The 19765-nt window shown below is 55.6% G+C and overlaps 6 protein-coding genes across 6 annotated transcripts; 5 read left to right on the plus strand and 1 right to left on the minus strand.

The window, feature by feature from the left end:
• Nucleotides 1-8161: 8161 nt before the first annotated feature.
• On the plus strand, nucleotides 8162-9145 carry E0L32_001007 (uncharacterized protein; the record flags this gene model as incomplete). The annotated part of the gene is made up of 2 exons (XM_031132696.1): nucleotides 8162-8588; nucleotides 8658-9145. 2 exons carry the CDS (start codon nucleotides 8162-8164, stop codon nucleotides 9143-9145), a joined length of 915 nt encoding a protein of 304 aa, XP_030992900.1.
• A 446-nt stretch (nucleotides 9146-9591) lies between these two features.
• E0L32_001008 (uncharacterized protein) lies at nucleotides 9592-11189 on the plus strand (the record flags this gene model as incomplete). Its single annotated transcript, XM_031132707.1, has 4 exons — nucleotides 9592-10231; nucleotides 10292-10568; nucleotides 10622-10901; nucleotides 10956-11189. The coding sequence occupies 4 exons, from the start codon at nucleotides 9592-9594 to the stop codon at nucleotides 11187-11189; spliced, it is 1431 nt and encodes a 476-aa protein (XP_030992901.1).
• A 662-nt stretch (nucleotides 11190-11851) lies between these two features.
• On the plus strand, nucleotides 11852-12988 carry E0L32_001009 (uncharacterized protein; the record flags this gene model as incomplete). The annotated part of the gene is made up of 1 exon (XM_031132718.1): nucleotides 11852-12988. The coding sequence occupies one exon, from the start codon at nucleotides 11852-11854 to the stop codon at nucleotides 12986-12988; it is 1137 nt and encodes a 378-aa protein (XP_030992902.1).
• A 682-nt stretch (nucleotides 12989-13670) lies between these two features.
• Nucleotides 13671-14419, plus strand: E0L32_001010 (uncharacterized protein; the record flags this gene model as incomplete). Its single annotated transcript, XM_031132729.1, has 2 exons — nucleotides 13671-13850; nucleotides 13946-14419. The coding sequence occupies 2 exons, from the start codon at nucleotides 13671-13673 to the stop codon at nucleotides 14417-14419; spliced, it is 654 nt and encodes a 217-aa protein (XP_030992903.1).
• Nucleotides 14420-14880: 461 nt separating this feature from the next.
• E0L32_001011 (uncharacterized protein) lies at nucleotides 14881-16672 on the minus strand (the record flags this gene model as incomplete). Its single annotated transcript, XM_031132740.1, has 4 exons — nucleotides 14881-15657; nucleotides 15730-16029; nucleotides 16080-16247; nucleotides 16304-16672. 4 exons carry the CDS (start codon nucleotides 16670-16672, stop codon nucleotides 14881-14883), a joined length of 1614 nt encoding a protein of 537 aa, XP_030992904.1.
• Nucleotides 16673-18697: 2025 nt separating this feature from the next.
• On the plus strand, nucleotides 18698-19696 carry E0L32_001012 (uncharacterized protein; the record flags this gene model as incomplete). The annotated part of the gene is made up of 3 exons (XM_031132751.1): nucleotides 18698-18883; nucleotides 18993-19268; nucleotides 19337-19696. 3 exons carry the CDS (start codon nucleotides 18698-18700, stop codon nucleotides 19694-19696), a joined length of 822 nt encoding a protein of 273 aa, XP_030992905.1.
• Nucleotides 19697-19765: the final 69 nt, after the last annotated feature.

Consider the following 19765-nt stretch of genomic DNA (forward strand, 5'->3'; position numbering starts at 1 on the left):
GAAGTCAAGGCCCAAAAGAGCAGGGGAACTATGCCTGGAATAGGAAATGCAGGTGATATAAAGTAGAGTGAGAAAGGCACATGTAGATACTCAGAATGACATGTCCTGTCGTCAGATGTGCTGTCGTACCAACAGAACCTAAGCTGACAAGAAACCCAGCCCGAGAGGGAGTGCCCTGCTTTTTGATTTTTTTCCCTCCCCGGTACTTGCTTTGGTATTGAGTCCCACGCCATTGTTGATCGGGGCTTTGGGGAGCCAGGGCAGCCCATGGCACAAGACAGACGTTGGATGTGGTCGTTTGCCGGGGTGCAGCAAGTACCTACCGGGGGGACCCTTGTCAGTCATTCCCACTGCGACAGGGCTCAGAAGTGATTCCTTCGGCTGGAATGGTTGGTTCAAGCTAACTTGCTTAGCCCAGTGGTGTTGTCGATTCCCATTTTCTTCTGGCGCCCCCCCCCCCCCCTGACATTCTCTGTGATCAGTTGAAGGTAGGCCAGACGTGGTTGGCAATGACCTGGTGGCTATCTTGATCCGGTAACATGCAAAGCCGATGACCTACACACACTCGAGAAGCCCTGGCCGACACGCCCTGGATGCGACCCGACAAAACGGCCAGGCGTTGATGCGTGGCTGATCCTTTGGTGCGGTACCTTGCTACTAAGCCAGCCAGAGAGATGGGAACAGTGTCCCAGCAGTCCGGAAAACCATGGCACCCACCCACTCTGGCCGATCCTTGCTGGTCCCTACTCCGGAGGTACATTGGTACCCCCAAGATACGTAATCCCCCCATGCAAGACTTTGGATGGGAGACAAGGCAGGATGAACCGGTCAGCGTGCTCCAATGGGAACCGGTCAGTTGGTGCTCACGCCCGCCTCCAGGAGTTCACTGATGGCGCCCTGATCTTAAAGAACTATGTCGTTGGTCTTTCCGATCCGCGGCCTACCGGGATCCCCTATTGGCTTTCGATGTGCATCATGTTAGGTGGTGTAGAGTCGGTGAGACAGTCAGTCCCAGCAAGTGCCTCCCGATGCCGTTCTCGAGGTGAAAAGGCGGTCTCTCGCGCATTCGGCGACAGGTACCTGCTCTCACACCGTCTCTCTGCGCAGCAACTATGGTGGGTTCTTGGGAAAGCGTGAGCTAGGCTAACTTGGCAGAGAGTTGACTAAGGCTCAGGTGCGGAGCCTTCAGTCGTCGTGGGGAGGGAAGCAAGGCAACGCTACGGCAGCATCACCTGGCCAGTGGGCTCGCTGACAAGATTGCGCATGCGAACCCATGCGGTCTCCGCAGGCTAGGCGGGTATGCTAGAATAGCTCCCGGTTATGCAATGATGCACTTAAACCTGGCCGTGCGTGACTAGGGAGGAACAGCACAAAATAGAACCTGAGACTAGTGATTAGCGTGATGGCGGTCAGTGAACTTAGCTACATATGTATGTAGGTATCTGCTGTTGCTTGCTGTACAACTGGAGTACTCGGCACAGGGAATCGTGGGCGAGACCTGAACACGTGTGGCGGATGTTTGGAGGCAACACTGGCCAAGGTTACGTCGAATAAGGCCACTTCCTGAAAGGCCTCCGAGGGTTCGCAGCACTCCTCGGCACCAGTCTTGTGCAAGTGTCATCAGCAAACATCCCGCTTTAATCCCAGGGTAAAGACGGTTCTGGGGCGTGTAGGAGTAGCTACGGAGTAGGTGAGATGTTTGCTCGTCTAGGTGTCAGAGTATCAGTTATGCCTGAGACAACTGGTGCTGTATCAGAGAGACTGAACTCGCATTGATGGCCCATAATTAAATAACAAACAAGTGACATCTCCACTTACCGCCATGTGCAGGGCAGGGCCCCATCCCATGGTAGGAGACACGAGACCATGTGAGGCTTTGAAGTACTTTCTAGCGGCCAGGGTGTTGCGAGCTGCTCCGCGCGGGAGATGATGGCACAGACGCAAACCTCGCCATCAGCAGGAGAGGCCCTGCTTCTGCGACAGGCTTCGCTGGAACCATTCCATGGTCCGGGCCCACGCCAGAATCTGCAAGACAGATGAGCGCATGTACGATCAGTCGCGTAGCCCAACCTCCGGATAGCTGCCGGGACCATGCTGAACTCGGGAAGAAGCCACTGCCCTTGGCCTTAGGGCGGCAGGCTACAAGCGATCGTCAATACAATAGTGACCATAAAGGTACATACTTGGGCCACAGGTAAATTCGATGGAACCCTCCATCTCTCGCCTCACCCTGATCGTGTGGCTCCGTGTGTGCTCTGTAATTCGCGTTCGGTGGGTCGTCCAGCAGGGATCACACCCACCTTTTGCTCATGGCGAAGGTAGGTAGCACGCTGGTCGGTCATTTTCTTTGGTGATTTGGATGGTGGCATATTGGTGAATACATACATGGTGCTTCGCTGTTGTTGGGGGACCGATGTCATGAAGCATGTCTCGTCCAAGCAAGATACACTTGCACTCATATTCTAGGAAGAATCCGTGGCCGTGCTGTGACCGAATGGTCATCGCGCCCAGTTATCAGCAATTGTTTGCACAAGTCGTCGAGCTCATTTCGGACCTTGCCTGAACTGTCTGCCAGTGACCAGCCCATTGGGCTCCAAGGCTGGGCGGAATCCATGCTGATGGAGTGGATCCTGATGGGGAATCCCAGTGGTTTGTCTGAGGCAGTTTGTCCAAATGGAATCGTGAAGTGTTTGGAAAAGATGCCATGCTCATCAACAGAAGTGCAACCGCCGTCTACTTGACGTTTGTGACAAGACCATATGTCTCGTCCCTTCCTGTGAGCAGGTGCTTCAGTAGAAAACAATTTGGTACCAGGCAGAGGAGGAAGGTACGTTTCGCAGCGCTCTTGATTGAGGCAGGCAGTGTCTCAATTCCCATCCCATCCCCGTCCATCACCATCACAGTTGAGCTTCTCTCACGATCTTCGACGAGGCGGTCAATCCATTGAGTTTTGGCGCTTGTTGACTTGAACACTTGTTCGTCTCCTCTTTTTTGGCTCTTTTCGGCGAGCTGCTTGGATGTCCTGCATGGCCCCTTGCGCCTTTCCGGGGGCCAGCAAAGTCGGAGCGGTGAGCAGCCTCGGCGACCAGCGTCTTGAATGTGTGATGAGAGATGGCGACGCAAAGGAGACAACCATGACTTCGCCTTACTCACACGTACCTAGAGACGTAAACAACCATGGGTGCAGAGATCAGCACGGTCCATCTCGAACACTTCTCGCGGTGCGCAGCCACGCCGTCACTCGGTTTCGCTCCCACCACCCGTTCCTCTTGCTTGCTTCTTTCCTTGTCCTAATTCGATGTGTGCAGCCGTTCTAGGAGTGATAAGGAACCGCATTGGGAACATGCAAGGGCCGCCGTTACTCGATCAAGACAAATGGCCAAGCACTGTTTGCCTTAAAAATAAAGAAATTCCGCCTTGCATTGGCGAACCCCAACTTTCGGCACACGCCACAGGCCGTTCTTCAGTGCAGACGGGCAGTCAGTTCTCTGACCGGCCGTTTTTGACTTTCGTCCCCAAGTCTGCCAAACCGCCATGAACCCGTCACGTCACGTCAGGCTGTGGTGCCGACGAACTATTGTATGCACGTACGCAGACAGCCGCCAATTTAGCTTCGTACCCCGTGGGTCGCAGAGGTGCGTACGGTCTGGTCCCTTGCGGTTCCTAATGTCCAAGCGGATGGACACAAGGCAGACCGGCGGATCCATCCATCTCCATCTGGTCCTTTGTACGGAGTAGACGCACGTCGAAGTGGCTACTTGCAGCTTTACCGCTACTTCCCTGATCCTGGTCGACTACCACTGGTACCGCTTCATCCCGGAGGAACCGTAACTCTGATGCAACTGAACTCTTTTCCTTTTTCGCGGAAGGCGGAAGCATCCTAGCCAGTTTCTTCCAAGTTTGGCCATGTATGTACAAGTAGTATGTACAAGAAATATCCCGACCTGTTTCTTGCGCATAACGACGTGGACTAGATAATGAAGCTTTGGTATGCGGGCCCGCAAGCATCCTAATACGTCACCGCTGCTCAGTATGCAATATGCACATCAAAGTTGTCGTTCCTATCTCTGGTTTCTCTGTACACATCATACTTGCATGTAAATCTTCCGGGTTGTGGATGCGATTGGGCTCTAATGCGGCGGTGTCTTGGGAAACCAAGACCCGTAGGAGGACTGTTTCCAAAGCTACGAAGTATCATTGTCAGGCGTCGACATAGCGATGCCCTGTCCTGGAGCGCAGATGAACCAAGATCGCTAGATGGATCGGTCATATCCAGAGCTAAACGAGGTTGTATTGGGTCGCAATGGATGGAAGCTAAGGCTCGCACACACCTACATTTCCCAGCTCTCATTACAAGGTGTGGCAGGCGATCCCCACAAGGTGAGCATCAATCTACGACGGTACGTCGCAGATACCATGGCCATTGCGGATCACAACTTGGGGCGCCCTCGAACCAGAGAGCCAGAGTTGTTGTTCCCTTTCCTTGATCTCCGGGTTACAGAGTCGCTCTGGCTCCGCGGACCTCTGATCAATGCCTCAAGTCCTGTGGTAACGGGCTGTGTACCAATCCAGCTTCATCGTGCCAACACGACTGGATCAGAACATAGAACCAGGATGATCTGATCCTATTGAGCGTCAATGCCTTCTTCTTCTTGATTTATTCTGACATCATAGCCATCACCGACGTCTAACTTGCCTAGGCACTCCTTTGAACCTGGAGTCGGACGAAGCAGCTGTGACCATCGACCAAGTCGAATTGTCCCTACCCGAGTCTCAAGATGTACTACGCTTTCTCCATCCACGACACACCCATGTTGTCCTCAATCAAAAGAAACTCGGGATGCGATTGGTTCCATTCCATCCATGATTCTTTGTTGTAACCACAAGAGCAATAATGCATCATATGCCGGTGTCCCTTGTGTGTTTTTGTTCCGATATCGCTGTCAGGATGCGCCAGCCGCACCAAACACCTACGGAAGATTACTCAAAGAAGCTGTTGCTGAGAACCAGCGCCCCAAGGAAACTTCCAATTTAGGGCTGTGACCAGGGTCTTCGAGATCTTAAGTCTGACCACAATCTTCCGGACATGTCACTGCGTCTGTGTGTCGAGGCATCAAGGGGAGAGGGGGTTTCAATCAAGGGCTTCATCTCGTTTCAGGCCGCTTTACGATCGAATCATTGGGCATCCATCATCACGTCGACGGTAGATCCATATCCCAGCCATCCCTTCATCGTAGAGACCAAAGGGTCTCAACTTCGAGAACATGATGAGCGGCAGATCTTCTCATGTCACGAGTGTGCGCACCCCTAGGTAATTAAAATTGCACACCTCGCGGGCTAGTTGGAACTCTCGAGACGGGGCGTTGGCGGCCCTGCCATCTCTCACACCGGTCACGACCCATGTTTACGATACCCCTGGGTGGCGGACGTCTCCTCGTCGATGTCATTTTAATCCAAAGTTAATATTGAGTACGTGCGGCGAGGTGCCGTCCACGCAATCTTACAGGAGCCATGTTCCTTAGGATGTATTGATAAAGTCCTTTCCCTCCATCGTCCCAGATATGTTGGACCACATGCTGCTAATACCTGATCAGCTGAGCTAGAAGGCGGTTGCCATGCCCATCCAGCTTGTTACCTGGTTCCAGAATGCTTGGTAAGGGAAAATAGGATTGGGCAAGATGTCACCGGAGTGTTACTTGGGAGACAGACGGATCGCAGCATCTCAAAGTATCAAGTTGCCGGTGGCAGGCCATGGACCTTACCATGTCATCCTTCCCAGTGAAAGGTCAGTGCTGACCGCCAGAAAGAACCCTGTCCCGCTGAGGATATCGCAGTGATCTGGCCACGATGGAGAAATAAAAACCCTGGAAATGTTAGAGAGTAATTTTGTGCCGTGATGCGGCATATTGCCCTGGGAAGCTACATATTTGGGTGTCAAGGAGACCCCTGGTTGTTCGTAATCACACCCCGAGATGGAGCAGTTGGCCACGAACCAAGTCCTCGAGATCTTCTCCAGGTCATGTTGCACAGATAGTAACTTAAACGATGTGTGTGCGCTGTTGCACAATAACTGAACGGTATATGCAATGTAATGCAGAGCATGGGCCACAGCCGCCAATATTTAGTGAGGCTGAAAGCTGATGATGCGGAGGAAATTGGATCAGAAGCAGGGCGCCGATCGAATGTGCTACAGGACGATTGCTTTCCACGAACAGGATCAGAACTGCTGGCCGCACAACCAAAGTAATTTGGGGACCCCCGGCCTTGTCGTGTCTTGTGGCTCGCCACGGTGCCGCCTGCTCAGATCATCCATGCATTATGGGCAACATGATGATCGGGTCGAGAGCATCTGGTCTCGTCTGGGCCAACGACTCGGCCCGGCTTCTAGAAAAAGGAGGGCTTCTCGAACATCACGATGCCATGGTTGCTTCGAATCCGGCTCGGCGCTTTCTTCAGCCAAGGCAGGGAGCCGGGGTCGCCTCGCAAACCCATGAGACATCCGAGTGTATGTACAGAGAAGAAATCAGATCGCTTGATCATCATGCAGTTGCGTATTCCAAGACAAGGCAAGAGACCATAGAAGGTGATGTATTCAGAAGTACCCGGCTTTCGGAGGCCGAAACAGGGATAAAAGGAACGAGAAAAGACAAGACATAGGTTCGTTGCGCAGTTGGAAGTGACCGACAGCGTGGCAAAACGTTCATCTTGCAGGGGAGACATAATCACTTCGTGGACGCATGTACAATGTATGGCGTCCCTGACGATCTCCGAGATGCAGGGCGGATTTTGTGTCTGACAATAACAAGCAACGAGAAAAAAAATGGCAAATTCCAGATCGGAAAGTATTGAAAAGCACATCCGGCAAGAGGCAAAAGGTTGGATGAGGCGTCGGATCCTCCATGGCGGAGAGCGAAGAGCATCGGAGCGCGGGAGGGTGAGGCGAGCGGCGAGAATGTGACAGGCGCAGGACCCCCATGGGCCCCCATGAGTTCTTCATGCACAATTGCAGATCTGTAAGGCGACCACACGGATGCCGCCCCGGGACCTGGACCTGCTTTTGCGTGCTCCATCCCACCCCAAGCCACCGGTCAGCCTCACATGTCGAGCGCGGCTTCCTTGGTTTGTGACATGTCAAAAGTGCAAGACACTGTTCCTGATCACCATGCACATCATCGAGAGGCGAGTCCCTGTCAGCCCGTTCGCTATGCATTGCTGGCCGTGTCGGCGGTGGCGGGCGGCAGGCGAACCAAGCGAACCAAGCGAACCAACGAGGTTTGATGTTGAATGCAACCCTCCTGCTGCAGGATACCCTGGCTGATCACCACCGTTGGACCGCCCTGCGAAGGAGTGTACTGTTGAGCAACTGTGATGAACTGGACCAACCAGATGTGATTGTTCCCTCCGGCCCATCCATCAATTGCTCGACTTGCCAGCAATGACGTACGCCCAAGGACACCTGCGAACGGGATGATGCCATACTCAGGACGGGTACTGTGCCGCCGACCTAAGAACCGTCTATTCGATGATGTTGTGTCATCGAGACTCTAAGTCTGCACGGTTTGGTTTGGGAGGTGGATCTGCAGGCGAAATACGCGACGGGAAATCCAGTCGGGCACGCGCCTGAATGTTGGTTCTCCCGACCTGCGGGATCGGAAGCCAGGCCCGCATTCCCTTCTGGCCATGGTCCGGATCCGAACCGAAGCGCTGCGAGGGGATCGTGGCTGCGCGGAATTGGTGGTGTTTTGGAAATGGACTCAATGGTATGATAACCTTTCGATAGGAGGCCGCACTCTACTGTGCTGGGTTCAATGGCCTCTGCCGGTTTGGTTCGTGCCGAGTTCTGGTAACTAAGGTACTTGGTTGTTGCTCCTCCCGCGATCAAGATCACGGCTGTGAATCCACAATTCGAGGCGCTTCCCGCAATTTAGCTCGTGGTAAGTCGCCAATTCAGCCGGACCGACAGGCCGTTTCTGCAACAACGCCGGGCTCCGGCAGTGGAAATGGCCTAAATTCCCTCTTTCCCTGTGGAAACTGTTAAAGCCGGCCGTCCACTGACCCCGCGGTCTCACAAAAAGCGTCTTCGTCTTGTCGTTTTACTCGGGAAGAATACCCAAGATCCTCACAAGAACACAAGATTCCCACCAGCAAACACCACAGCATCATGGCCGAGAACTACCAGACCTGGGAGGTGACCGAGCCCTACGTGAACCTTCACGACAGTCTAGGCGAGGGCCCATACTACGAGAAGGGCACCAACACCGTGCGATGGCTTGACATCGCAAGGAAGCAGATTCACACAGTGTCGGTCACGGAGGGTCCCGAGTCGGTCAAGACACAGCAACTCGACGTCCGGGTGTCTGTCACGGCAGACATCGAGGGCGTTGACCCCAAGGAGAAGATTCTAATCGGCGCCAAGTTCGGCCTCGCCATCCTGGACCGCAAGACTGGACAGTATGAGTACATCACCCGGTTTGTCGAGGGCGAGGGTAACCCGCGGACGAGGAGCAACGACGGTGCTGCCGACCCTCACGGCCGATTCTGGCTCGGCACCATGACCGACTTTGACTTGGGAGAATTTCAGCCCGAAGGTACGTCTAGCAAGAACTGTCTACTTTCATGTACAACAGGACGATATTAGTATTGACACTCTTCTTTAGGCTCTTTGGTCCGGTTCGACGGGGGCCAGTCTGTCGAGACTACTCGTCAGAGCATCACCATTCCCAACTCTGTTGGCTGGTCACCAGACGGCAGCATCATGTACTTCACCCAGACCGAGGCCGGCACAGTCTTCGCATGGGATTACTCGGCTGAGGATGGTTCGCTGTCCAACGAGCGCGTCTTCTACAAGCACCAGGGCACCGGCGGCCCGGACGGCTTCCGCATCGACGTGCAGGGCAACATGTGGCACGCCATCTACGGCGAGTCGAGAGTCATCAAGATTTCGCCCGAGGGCAAGCTCATCGGCGAGATCAAACTGCCGACACGAAACATCACCTGCACCCAGTTCGTGGGCACGGAGCTCTTCATCACCACGGCGAGCGATCCCGAAGGAGACGAGCAGAGCCAGAAGAACGGGGGGGCATTGTTCAGAGTTGATGTTGGCACCACCGGTGTCGAGCCCTTCGAGTTCAAGCTCAAGAAGTAGCTCCACAGATTAATAGACGTGTAGCTCAATGTATTGTGAGTGAGGAAGAGCCCTTTATGACTGTGAATGGAATTGCGCAGACGTGCTTGGAATTGAATGAAAGTCTCAATGCTGAGATGTCGGGTGTCAGTGAGTGGGATGGACTGAGGTGTGTCGTGCAGGTGGGGTTTTCTCAAGGCGTGAGACCAACTAAAGTGCCTGCTTGTGGGTGGTGCGCGTTGCTGCCTATTCTGCCCCGATTCACCCCCATCTCGCCTCCGACAAGATAAACCTCACAGTTGCAAGAAAGAGCACGTTCCATGTCTCTTGGTGCCTGCTTTCTACAACAAGAGGCGGTTCTCTAGCCAGAATCACCTCTTTGAATTTTATTCTGCAAAGCATTTCTCACTCTCCTCTTCGACCTGTCGCGCAGCAGCGCCCGACCAGTCATGGCCTTACATGATCCAATGGTACAGGACTCACTGGCCGATGATCATGACGACCTTGAGTCCCTTTTTGGTGGAAATGACGATGACACAGATAGCCTTTTCGGTGGAAATGGCGATGACACAGATAGCCTTTTCGGTGGAAATGGCGACGACCTCGAGAGCTTGTTTGGGGCCAGCGACGACGAGGACACGGCTTCCCCCTTTATGGAAGACCAGAGCTCAGAGACTGCCGGAGCTGCAGCAACCGGCGACGCCCCAGTCCTGGCTCTCTCGACCCGCGAGTCCGTCTCTCGTCAGAGTACACCACCAAGAAGGCCGGACTTTGTTGAACCACCACCCGTGCCGCAACTTACCTTGCCTCCACTACCCAGCGAGGTTGCGCAGCATTTTGGGAATCAAGACGTTAGTGCCCAAGAACTCACTCAGCAAGAGCTGGAGCTGGAGCTCCAGTTAGAGCTTGAACTCCAACAAGAGCAAGCAATTGACACCTCCCACGCAGGGCCATCCCTCGACATTGACGCTCAAGCATGTCAAGTCAGTCCGTCGGAAGAAATCCTGCCCCGTCCAGCCTCGGGGCCGGCGGGTCGATACCCTCTGCCTCGACGTGTCGATCTGGGCGACGAGAACTTCGAGCTCGTAGCACAGGGCATCACCTTGGGTCAGTTGACACCTCCCCTCGCCGAAAAAATCCTTGGTTTAATGCTAACACTTTTGGCAGATGCGAATCTGACATTCTCCAATATCTATGCCACGCTACACCTCACTGAACACCGCGGTCGCCGATTCAAGGCGCAGGTAGAGTCGCTCCTCTCTGAATCCGGGACACAATTCTCCTCGAGCAACGTGTCCAACCCTAGTGAACTTCCTCAGCTCAAGCGCAGTCTTGTTCACGCAGCTTTTGCTCTTCTCCAGCAAGGGCTGGGAGATGAATGGTTCTGTGGGAGTTCGGAGACAGCCACCGGAAATGAATTCAAGTGGCCTGAAGATTCGACCATGTAAGTCAGCACCAATCCTTTTCTGCCTGTGATAATACTAATCACCTGGACAGGATCCTCGTCTACCTAGTCCAGCTCATGTACAAGCTCATGCGAAATAGCGAGCAACGTTACTACTCCAGGCGACGAAGAGATAGCGCCTCGTCGAGCGCCAATGGAAGTGTCAAGTCAGTATCCTCGAGCCGTCGATCAGTATCCTCGAGTCGTCAATCAACGTCATCGAGCCGGCGATCCAAGTCGACCCGCGCGTCAAGTGCAAGCTCGAGCAGCCAGGCCACGATGCCAAAGCTAAAGCTCAAAGTGCCACCAGGCCTGAACTATTCCTCCCCTCAGGTACGCACTCCGGCCTCTCAATCGTTTTCAATGCTAACATTGACATGAATCTAGTGTTTTCGAGCGGGCTATTCCGAGGGAATCGCTCCTAAACAGCCTTTACCTATCTGTATGGATGACATACCGCATATCTCAGCTCCCAGTGCTCTTGAAGAGCCTATGGACAGCGACCCAGACCTGTCCTTCCTCGATGCTCCCCCGGACGGAAGCTGCGGGGACGATGTTCTCTACCAGGGGCTCCTCAGTTCCTGTGTTGATGACGGCTATATGACCTATACAGCGGTCTGATGCGAGGAGCTGGATTCTCACATTGCACATGAATAATGCCCTCACGGCAAGACAAACGAGTATTTTGGGACGGAGGCCAAGGTCTAGCTAGACGCTGCCTTCTTTGAGAGATTCGTCCTGCTATGGTGATTGACTGGTTCGGCCGCCATTGTGTCCTTCGGCAAACACATTTGGGAAACGGATTCGGGATGAGGTACTGATACCAATGGTTATGATCGGTGTTTTTGAGAGAGAAGCATGTCGTGCTCGATCAGGGACCAAGTCCTGATGACTATCGACCTGGATCAGACAGTCGGCTCAGATATATGATCGAGTCTGCTATTGTCCCTACTTGATATAATTTCTTCCAGAGTTCAGGACAGACTTAAAAGTGTGTGTCCGAAGTCATTCAATAATAAAGACTTTCCCGCTACTGCTCCATCTCCAAATACACGACGTGCATTAGCGTGGTTAGAGGGCCACTCAGTGCTGGATGGAGCCTGTGACGTTTTGATGGGCGCTAGGTGCATCGATAAGATAAGCAGGACTCGCTCAGTCAAGATCACACTCAATCGTCTTTGTTCCTCCTCTAAGCATAAACTCTCCAGGCATCAACCCCAAATCCAGGACGCCCAAAGTGTTTCAAGTTCGATGCGCACTATGGATTTTGTGCTATGGCCGCGATGACAGAGGAGTCCAGGGCTCCGAAGCGGGTACATATCCTTTCGTCCATCAACCCGCCAGAACACCTTCATGATGAACCGCACGACAAGAGTCGAAATGACGATGCGCCGGATTCTACCTCGCCGCAAGACGACAAAACTGAAGAAAATGTGACCGAAAAGGATAGCCAAAAGCCCCAGACTTCGCGCTTCCGCTTCAAGTCCAAAGACTCCAGGTCGCGACACCGATCAGACCGCCATCGCGACGGCGACGAGCAGGGACGCAGCCACCGACGGCATCGTAGCCGGAGCCGTAGCCCCAGCCGTGACCGCGACGATGGCAGCAGCTCGCGACACCATCGCCACCACCACCGGCGACATAAGCGGCGGCGGCGGCGGCGCTCGGGCTCCCCGCCCCGCGAGGACGAGAAGCGGGAGACCGAGCCAGACGACCCCTACGCGCCCCCGCCGCTGAGCCCCGACGCGGCCTTCCGCGAGGCGCTGTTCGACGCCATGGCCGACGACGAGGGCGCGTCGTACTGGGAGGGCGTCTACGGGCAGCCGCTGCACGTCTACGGCGACCCGGGCCGGCCGAACGCGCAGACGGGCGAGCTGGAGCGCATGACGGAGGAGGAGTACGCGGCGTACGTGCGGCAGCGCATGTGGGAGAAGACGCACGCGGGGCTCCTGGAGGAGCGGGAGAGGCGGGCGCGCGAGCGCGAGGAGAGGGCCGCGCGGGAGGACGAGGAGCGGCGGGTCACGGCCGAGATGGAGAGGAGCCTGCGCCGGGGCGAGGAGCGGCGGAGGAAGAAGGCCTGGGCCGCGAGGTGGGAGCAGTACGTCCGGGCCTGGGACGGCTGGGACGGCGGCAGCGTCGACGGGATCCCGTGGCCCGTGGAGAGCGGGCGCAGGGGCGACACCGAGGACGCCGAGGCGGTCCGCCAGTTCTTCGTCCTGGGCCTGAACCTCGAGGCGCTGGGGGAGAAGGCCTTTGCGGCCCGGCTCAAGGACGAGAGGGTGCGGTGGCACCCGGACAAGATGCAGCAGCGCCTGGGCGGGCGGGAGAAGGCCGACCCGGCACTGATGAAGGATGTCACTGCCATCTTTCAGATCATCGATAAGCTCTGGGCTGATGTGCGAGCCCGGGGGAGCGCCTAGAGAAATACGATACCCCCGGAGGCTTTTACACTTGAAATAACACACATATTTTTTTCTCAGTCAGTCTCATTGATCCTGCAAGGGATACAACGCTGCCCAGACCGTGCCTGTACAAATGGGCTGTCCATGCTGCTCACCAAGCAAAGCTACGTGCAAGTCCAGTGATGGAAGACATGTCTGTGGCCTGTGATGTGTGTGAGATGCATGCCGCGCGGGACCTCGAAAGGGATAAGCGCCGGGAGGCTTTTCGACTTAGTGTGGATGCAAAACCTCGATTCCGGGCTTGATCTGGACCGCCCCACCGCCAAAAGCCGTGCGGAGGCGATGATTTGCAATGGCTTACAACGGTTGGTTTTGTCGCCGCGCGCAGGCGGTGGTGTAGGGAGCGGCTATATCTATATATATGTGTACATGTATATGCCCACGGCTTTATCACCTACCTAGCAAAGGTTCGACGTCCTTGCCCGTGCATCACCATCTATCCAAGCAGCAGCAGCAGCAGCAATCTCTGCTTCATACCAAGTAGAGCCAAGAGTAGCGGTCGGGTCCCGAACTGTTCTGGACGGGACTTTTTGTCACAGTCGTGGAGAAGAAATAGATGGGCCTAGTGCCACGGCTCCTCCGTCCCAGGGCCCAGCCAGCATACATATTCCAACGCGCGAGAGCGGCAATAGTGACGAGGATGGCTTCGACGACGACACCTGTGCCAGCGGATGATCCCGCCAAGGAGGCAGCTGCCGAGGCCGGAGGAGAAGGGGCCAAGAAGACCGCCGCCGAAGCAGAGACGCCGGCGCCGCTGCCGCCCCTCTCGCCGAGGGAGTTCCGCGAGTACAACCACCTCGCCGACCAGATGAACGCCTATGTGAGTGCACACCCCAGGGCCCTCGTGATACTCCCCTCTCTCAGCATGGCATTTAGCGGCGGGAGAAGCATACACAACTGACCACACACACACAGCACAACCACTTCCGCCACACCTGGACCATGCTCTACACGGCCTGCACGGAGAACCGGCGGCCGCAGGGCATGTCGCTGCGGCAGTTCATCGACCAGGGCCTGTACTTTGTGCGCGGGCTCACGATGCACCACAACATCGAGGAGACGTACTTCTTCCCGCAGCTGGCGAAGCGGATGCCCGAGTTCCAGGCCGGCAAGGGCAAGGGCAAGGGCGGTGGCAAGGGCGGCGGCGGCGGCATGGCCGAGCTGCTGCAGCAGCACCGGCAGATCCACGCCGGCATGGACGTGTTCGAGGAGTACCTGACGCAGTGCCGGCGGGGCGAGAGGGAGCTCGAGATGGCGACGCTCAAGGCCAAGATGGACTCGTGGGGCGACGTGCTGTGGACGCACCTGGACCAGGAGGTCAAGACGCTGGGCGCCGAGAACATGCGCAAGTACTGGACCAAGGAGGAGATCTTCGCGCTGACTCCCTGAAGAGAGAGGCTGGGGGGGTCGGTGTTTTTCGCCGCCAACAAATTTGAAAAGAATACACAAGCCAAGCACATAAACATCGCCATTTCGTAAAGCTGGCAGTGGAGATGCTCATGCACCATTGCTCCAGGAGATGAGCGAAGATGGGGAGTTCAAGGGGAGCGGAAGAGACAGAGAAAACTCATCTCGTTTTGTCAACAGACAGACTGATCATATGCCTTCAGGCTCTACTTAGACTAACAATTGATACCATGACGATTCAGCTACATCCCAGTTCTGAACCCCATTTCGAAAGCACACCTTAAACGCCGATCCGTTCGTGAAAGCCAAGCAACTTCTCCCATCCAAACCATGCAACGCGTGCCGCAAACCCTGACAGACGAGACAGAGTGGTCGCTACAAGATCCTGTGCCAGTTCTCCGATGCTCCTAACGAATCCAACCAGTCAGACACCTGCCCCTTGTTTAGACCTGGGTCATGACATCTGCAGAGCCGCTTTCGACAGCCTCCTCTGTCAGGGCAATGCCTCCCGGGACCTGCAGCGGCCTCTCCAGAAAGATGCCTTCGCTGTCTTCGTACTCCTCCATCGTGCTCTTGTAGGGCACGTCGAAGAAAGCCGCCTCTTCCACAGTAGCATGTGGCAGCGGGGTTGAACATGCCAGGTCAAAGGTCTGTTGATCAAAAGGAAGCGTGAGTCCAACATCGTAGAAGTAGTCGAGCTCAGCCCTCTCGACATATGGGATCTGAGTGCTGTCGTTCAACGACGAGGGCATCCAAGGCCATAGGCCGCCGTGCATAGAGTCCCCTCCGCCTTTCAAGGCGATCAGGTCTGGAGACATGGAGCGGAAAACGCTCTTGCGAAGACGATTGTTCGTTTTCAATGACCGGGAGCTTCGACCACCCATCCCGGAGAGAGGGCACGGAAGACCCAGAGGACCAACCTGCTCTCTCATTCTAGCTACTGTGTCCAAGCCGCCAACAGACTGACGAGGGCTTGGTGGTGGTGTCCAGGGTGGACGCGTCAGCCTCTGGGCAGGGTCGACAAAGCCAGCCAGGTCTTGAGAGTGGCCGGAGGCTTTATTGGTATCCTCTTCCTCGGCAGAAGAGTGATCGGTGACCGTTTTGTCGGTGTCACCCCCTTCAGGCTCAGGATTAGGTTCATCCAGCAACTCCATCAGACTGTAGATAGATGTTGACGAAGACATGGGCGATGCAGGCATGGAAGCCCAGGGTGGCTGAGTCTAGGTCGGTGTTAGCTTAGAACCATCTTGTACTTCTCTCACGCATGGTCGAGGCGCTTGGGAATGAATTACCAGAGGCACCGGTCTAAGGCCCAAACCCTGAACAAGTCGTGGGTTGCTCATCGGACGGGATTTAGAGAGATGGAAGCCAAAGCCTATAGCCGCGGTGGCCGGTATATCACCATCTGCAACACCATCTAGGCTCAGAAAGCTTCGGGCTTCGAAGCTGGCCCGGCAGTCATGGCATGCCTTGAGGCGACATCTTAGGTCAGTGTCGATGCCCTTCTGTTTCTTGTACGTGGGCGGCTGGCCAGGATCGGTGGATGGGATTGTAGCATAGCCCCATCGTTGTCGCTTGATGGTCTGGTGAACCTACAGAAGTTAGTATTCCCCGAGACGAGAACAGCGGTTCCAATACGTACATTGTCCCGTTGCTTCAACAGCGTTTCTAGCTGTATCGGATCGTATGAGCTCAACTGCTCCTGTGTCATCTCTCTTAGGAGGCTGTATCTCTCTATGCGAGCGTGTCGTCCACGGGCAGGAAGCTTGACCTTTTGGCAAAGCATCTCTCCAATGTCGTCGAAATAATCCTAGCACATTTTATCAGCTTACTGGGTGGAGGAAGGTGTCGGCATGACTGTCTGACCTCGATAGGCTCGTACTCAAAGATTTCATCGAGCATCTCGCCCTCAAAGATTTGATTGAGCAGCTCGAGCTCCCGATCTTGGATACAGCGGTATAGCCATCCCCACGGTGGTGGTTGGTGGCATACATCGCACAATAGGGAGTCAGTGTACAGCCGGGTCGTAGTGAGGTGAGTGCAGGTCGGCCGGAAACGGCGATGTGAGAGCTGGGCAGCCGGCATGGGGGATGCCGACCTGGATATCCGGCTGTAGGTAGTGGTCGCGCGGGAAGACGAATCTCTGGGCAGGGGCTGGGGGCACTCGGGAAGCGCACGGTGAGTCTGAGCGATGGCCTGTGAAGCCAGCTCGCCGTCTTCGGCGACGGACGGCATCGTGCAAAAGTGAGATGAGTGGGCAGTGTGGTTAGGTGTTGCTTCGCCTGAAGGCTTAGAGCAGCTTAGCTCGCCCGCGGGCTTGAAGATGTGGAAATGAATACAACGAGAGGTTCTGTAGCTGTGTTCTGGAAGTGAATTTGATCTGAGAAAAAGCTCAAGTGTGTAAAATCATTGTGTAGAAGTAGGCAGTCGCCACACTGGGGACGGATATCAAGAGCACCTCACCTTGCTGGTGGTCGACAGGTCACCAGAAGCACACAAGTTTGTTTGCTAATGCTCCCAGGGTGGATGGTCTGACCTCTGCTGCGGTTCCACGGGCTCAACATGGAAAATGGAGTTTGGGTTTGCCCATGCCATCGATCTACTGGAGAAGTAAGAAGCCTTGCTGCGCCAGAAACGCTTGTTTATAGGGCAGGCGCGCAGATTGAGAAGCTTGACCGGATCTCCGATTGGGAGGGCTTTACTGCGAGCAGACCAGCCAAGGAAAGGAAATTGAAGAAAACCAGGCGCCATAGGAGCCCGTTTGCGAGATATACGCAGGAGGCCGAGGCTTGGATTGGCCAAGGGCCTGGATGATGGAAGGTATTGATACTCTTGAATCAAAAGGTGTCAATATGGGAACCAAAGATTGGAAACCAAGTCAATCCAGATGGATCTGCCCACCCAGAATCTGCTTCCCTCAACCAATTCTTTTGTTTCCATGCCTCGTCGCGTCTCTGGGAGCCTGCACCTGATCTCCTGCCGCCTTGAAAGGCAGGCTTTGATGTTACATATTCCGAGCAATGATGAAGCGATATTTCCGAGCTCGCAACAACCCATACAACTACGAAGTCTGCACCCGAGGGTTGGCAAAGCCGGATTCATATTAATCGTCGCATACTCAAGTGAGTGTCGTAAGGCGTGCCGAGAGAGTTTCTTTCCCTGTATTGAACGGTCCATCATCTGCATGAATACAAGGCAAGGCAATGGGTCGGTCACATTAGGGTTGTCAAGTTTGAATTCAAATCTTGGCATGGCTTACACCTAGCTGTCTCTGAGAACAAATGGACAGAGCCAATCAAGACCTTGTCTTTGCCTGCATTTGGCTGACGACTGTCCTCACCAACCCCACACTCCCAGCACCAGCACTAGGATGCATTGACTTCTAGGTTGACTGCATTGATGCCTGCGCACCGAGGCAATTGCTAGCCAAGCTTGGTCTGGACGCTTCACCCAATCCGGGTAGGCCTGGAGGCCTTTGGTGCCTCTTCAGCCAGCCCGACAAACCTCGGGGACACACACGCACCACCACAGCACCACAGCGAGGCAAATCCTTACTCCGCAGCTGGAGCAGCTCTTCATCAGCGCCTCAACCCCCCCTGTCGACCCCTGTCAGGGACGCGAGACAGCACCCTCGGCACCATGACAACCTCCCAGACTTGCCCGACTGCCACTGCCTCCTCCTCCTCCATCGCGATCGATCCTTTAGCGCGGCCGCCTCTCATTATCCTAACTCCCCTTCTCCTCCCACTTTTATTACCCCGACCCCCAGTGATTGCCGCTTTCCGCCAACTTCACAACTACACCCCTCTCTGTTCCTCCTGCTTCTCAATTCACAAGTAGAAGAGCGACTCTGTAAGTCTATGATCCCCGAATCTCATTCTGTCTTGCCTTTTTTCTTTTTTCCCTGTGTCATCGCAAAAGAGCAGCCTGCCTGCAGTGCCCAGGCCCAATCTCGCAGTGTTTACCGCCCAACCCGGCCCGTCGCTGGTCGCTGGTCGCAACCGAGCCAAACAGGGAGCTGTAAACAAACCATTGGCTGGCGCAACAACACTGCCAAAATCTCGACGAACCCCAGCCTCTCAATCGTCAATGCCCAAACGAGCTCGGGGAGAAACGCGATCCAATTTCTTACGGGGAAGTTGAATGCTAACATTTTTATGCTCGTGCGACTTGTTCCAGTCTGGAATTTGAATCCCTCTCGAGAGACCCTTGCCCCGTCCATGCCGAACTGATCGACCTCCGCCAACCGGAAACGCCGCCATGTCGTTCAAAATCGAGCGGGACACATTCCAGCAGGGCGTGGCCTCCGCCGCCGGCGCCAAAGGCTCCATTGCGCCTCCCGGCGGCCCTCTGCCCGGTACTAGCGGAAAGCACCCCGTCGCCGAGAAGATCGGCACTGCCTTGACCGGCGGCAAGCAGAATGCCGGCACCAAGGGCTACCTCATGGTATGTCGGCGCCTCCCTCTCCCCTTCGGCCATCGCGCCCCCAAGGCGCTGATGGCCGTTGCCGCGCGATCGAATGGAGTGCTAAAGGGTGCTCCCCCTTCATGTCTAGGCCTACATCAAGCAGCTCGAGTCGAACCCGATGCGCACCAAGATGCTGACGGCCGGCACCCTCGCCGGCCTGCAGGAGGTCCTCGCCTCATGGCTGGCCAAGGACCGCAACAAGCACGGCCACTACTTCACCTCCCGCGTCCCCAAGATGGCCGCCTACGGTGCTCTGGTCTCGGCCCCTCTCGGCCATGTCCTCATCTGGGCCCTGCAGAAGGCCTTCAAGGGCCGCACCAGCCTCCGGGCCAAGATCCTGCAGATCCTCGTCAGCAACCTGATCGTATGTTTTATCCCCAAAGCGTTTTCCAATCAATGCGAGCTCGTCCATTAATGAACCGTGCTATCCAGATCGCGCCCATCCAGAACAGCGTCTACCTGACCGCCATGGCCCTCATCGCCGGCGCCCGCACCTTCCACCAGGTCCGCGCCACCGTCCGCGTCGGCTTCTGGAAGGTCATGAAGGTCTCGTGGATCACCAGCCCCATCTGCCTCGCCTTCGCCCAGAAGTTCCTGCCCGAGGCCACCTGGGTCCCCTTCTTCAACCTCGTGGGCTTCATCATCGGCACCTACATCAACACCGTCACCAAGAAGAAGCGCCTCGCCGCCCTGCGCAAGAAGCACTTTGGCGACGGCCGCAACAACGGGCCCGGCCCGGAGATGGGCGGTCCCGGCGGCTACCCTTCCATGGGTCAGAACCCTCCTTATTAAAGGCGGCGCAGGGCGAAGATGGATGTCGGGGTGAAAGAACGCCTGAGAGGGGGTTTCCTGTCCAAGACG

The sequence above is a fragment of the Thyridium curvatum genome (assembly GCF_004353045.1).
Source record: "Thyridium curvatum strain D216 chromosome Unknown NODE_4_length_842636_cov_84.159710, whole genome shotgun sequence".
NCBI lineage: Eukaryota > Fungi > Ascomycota > Sordariomycetes > Thyridiales > Thyridiaceae > Thyridium > Thyridium curvatum.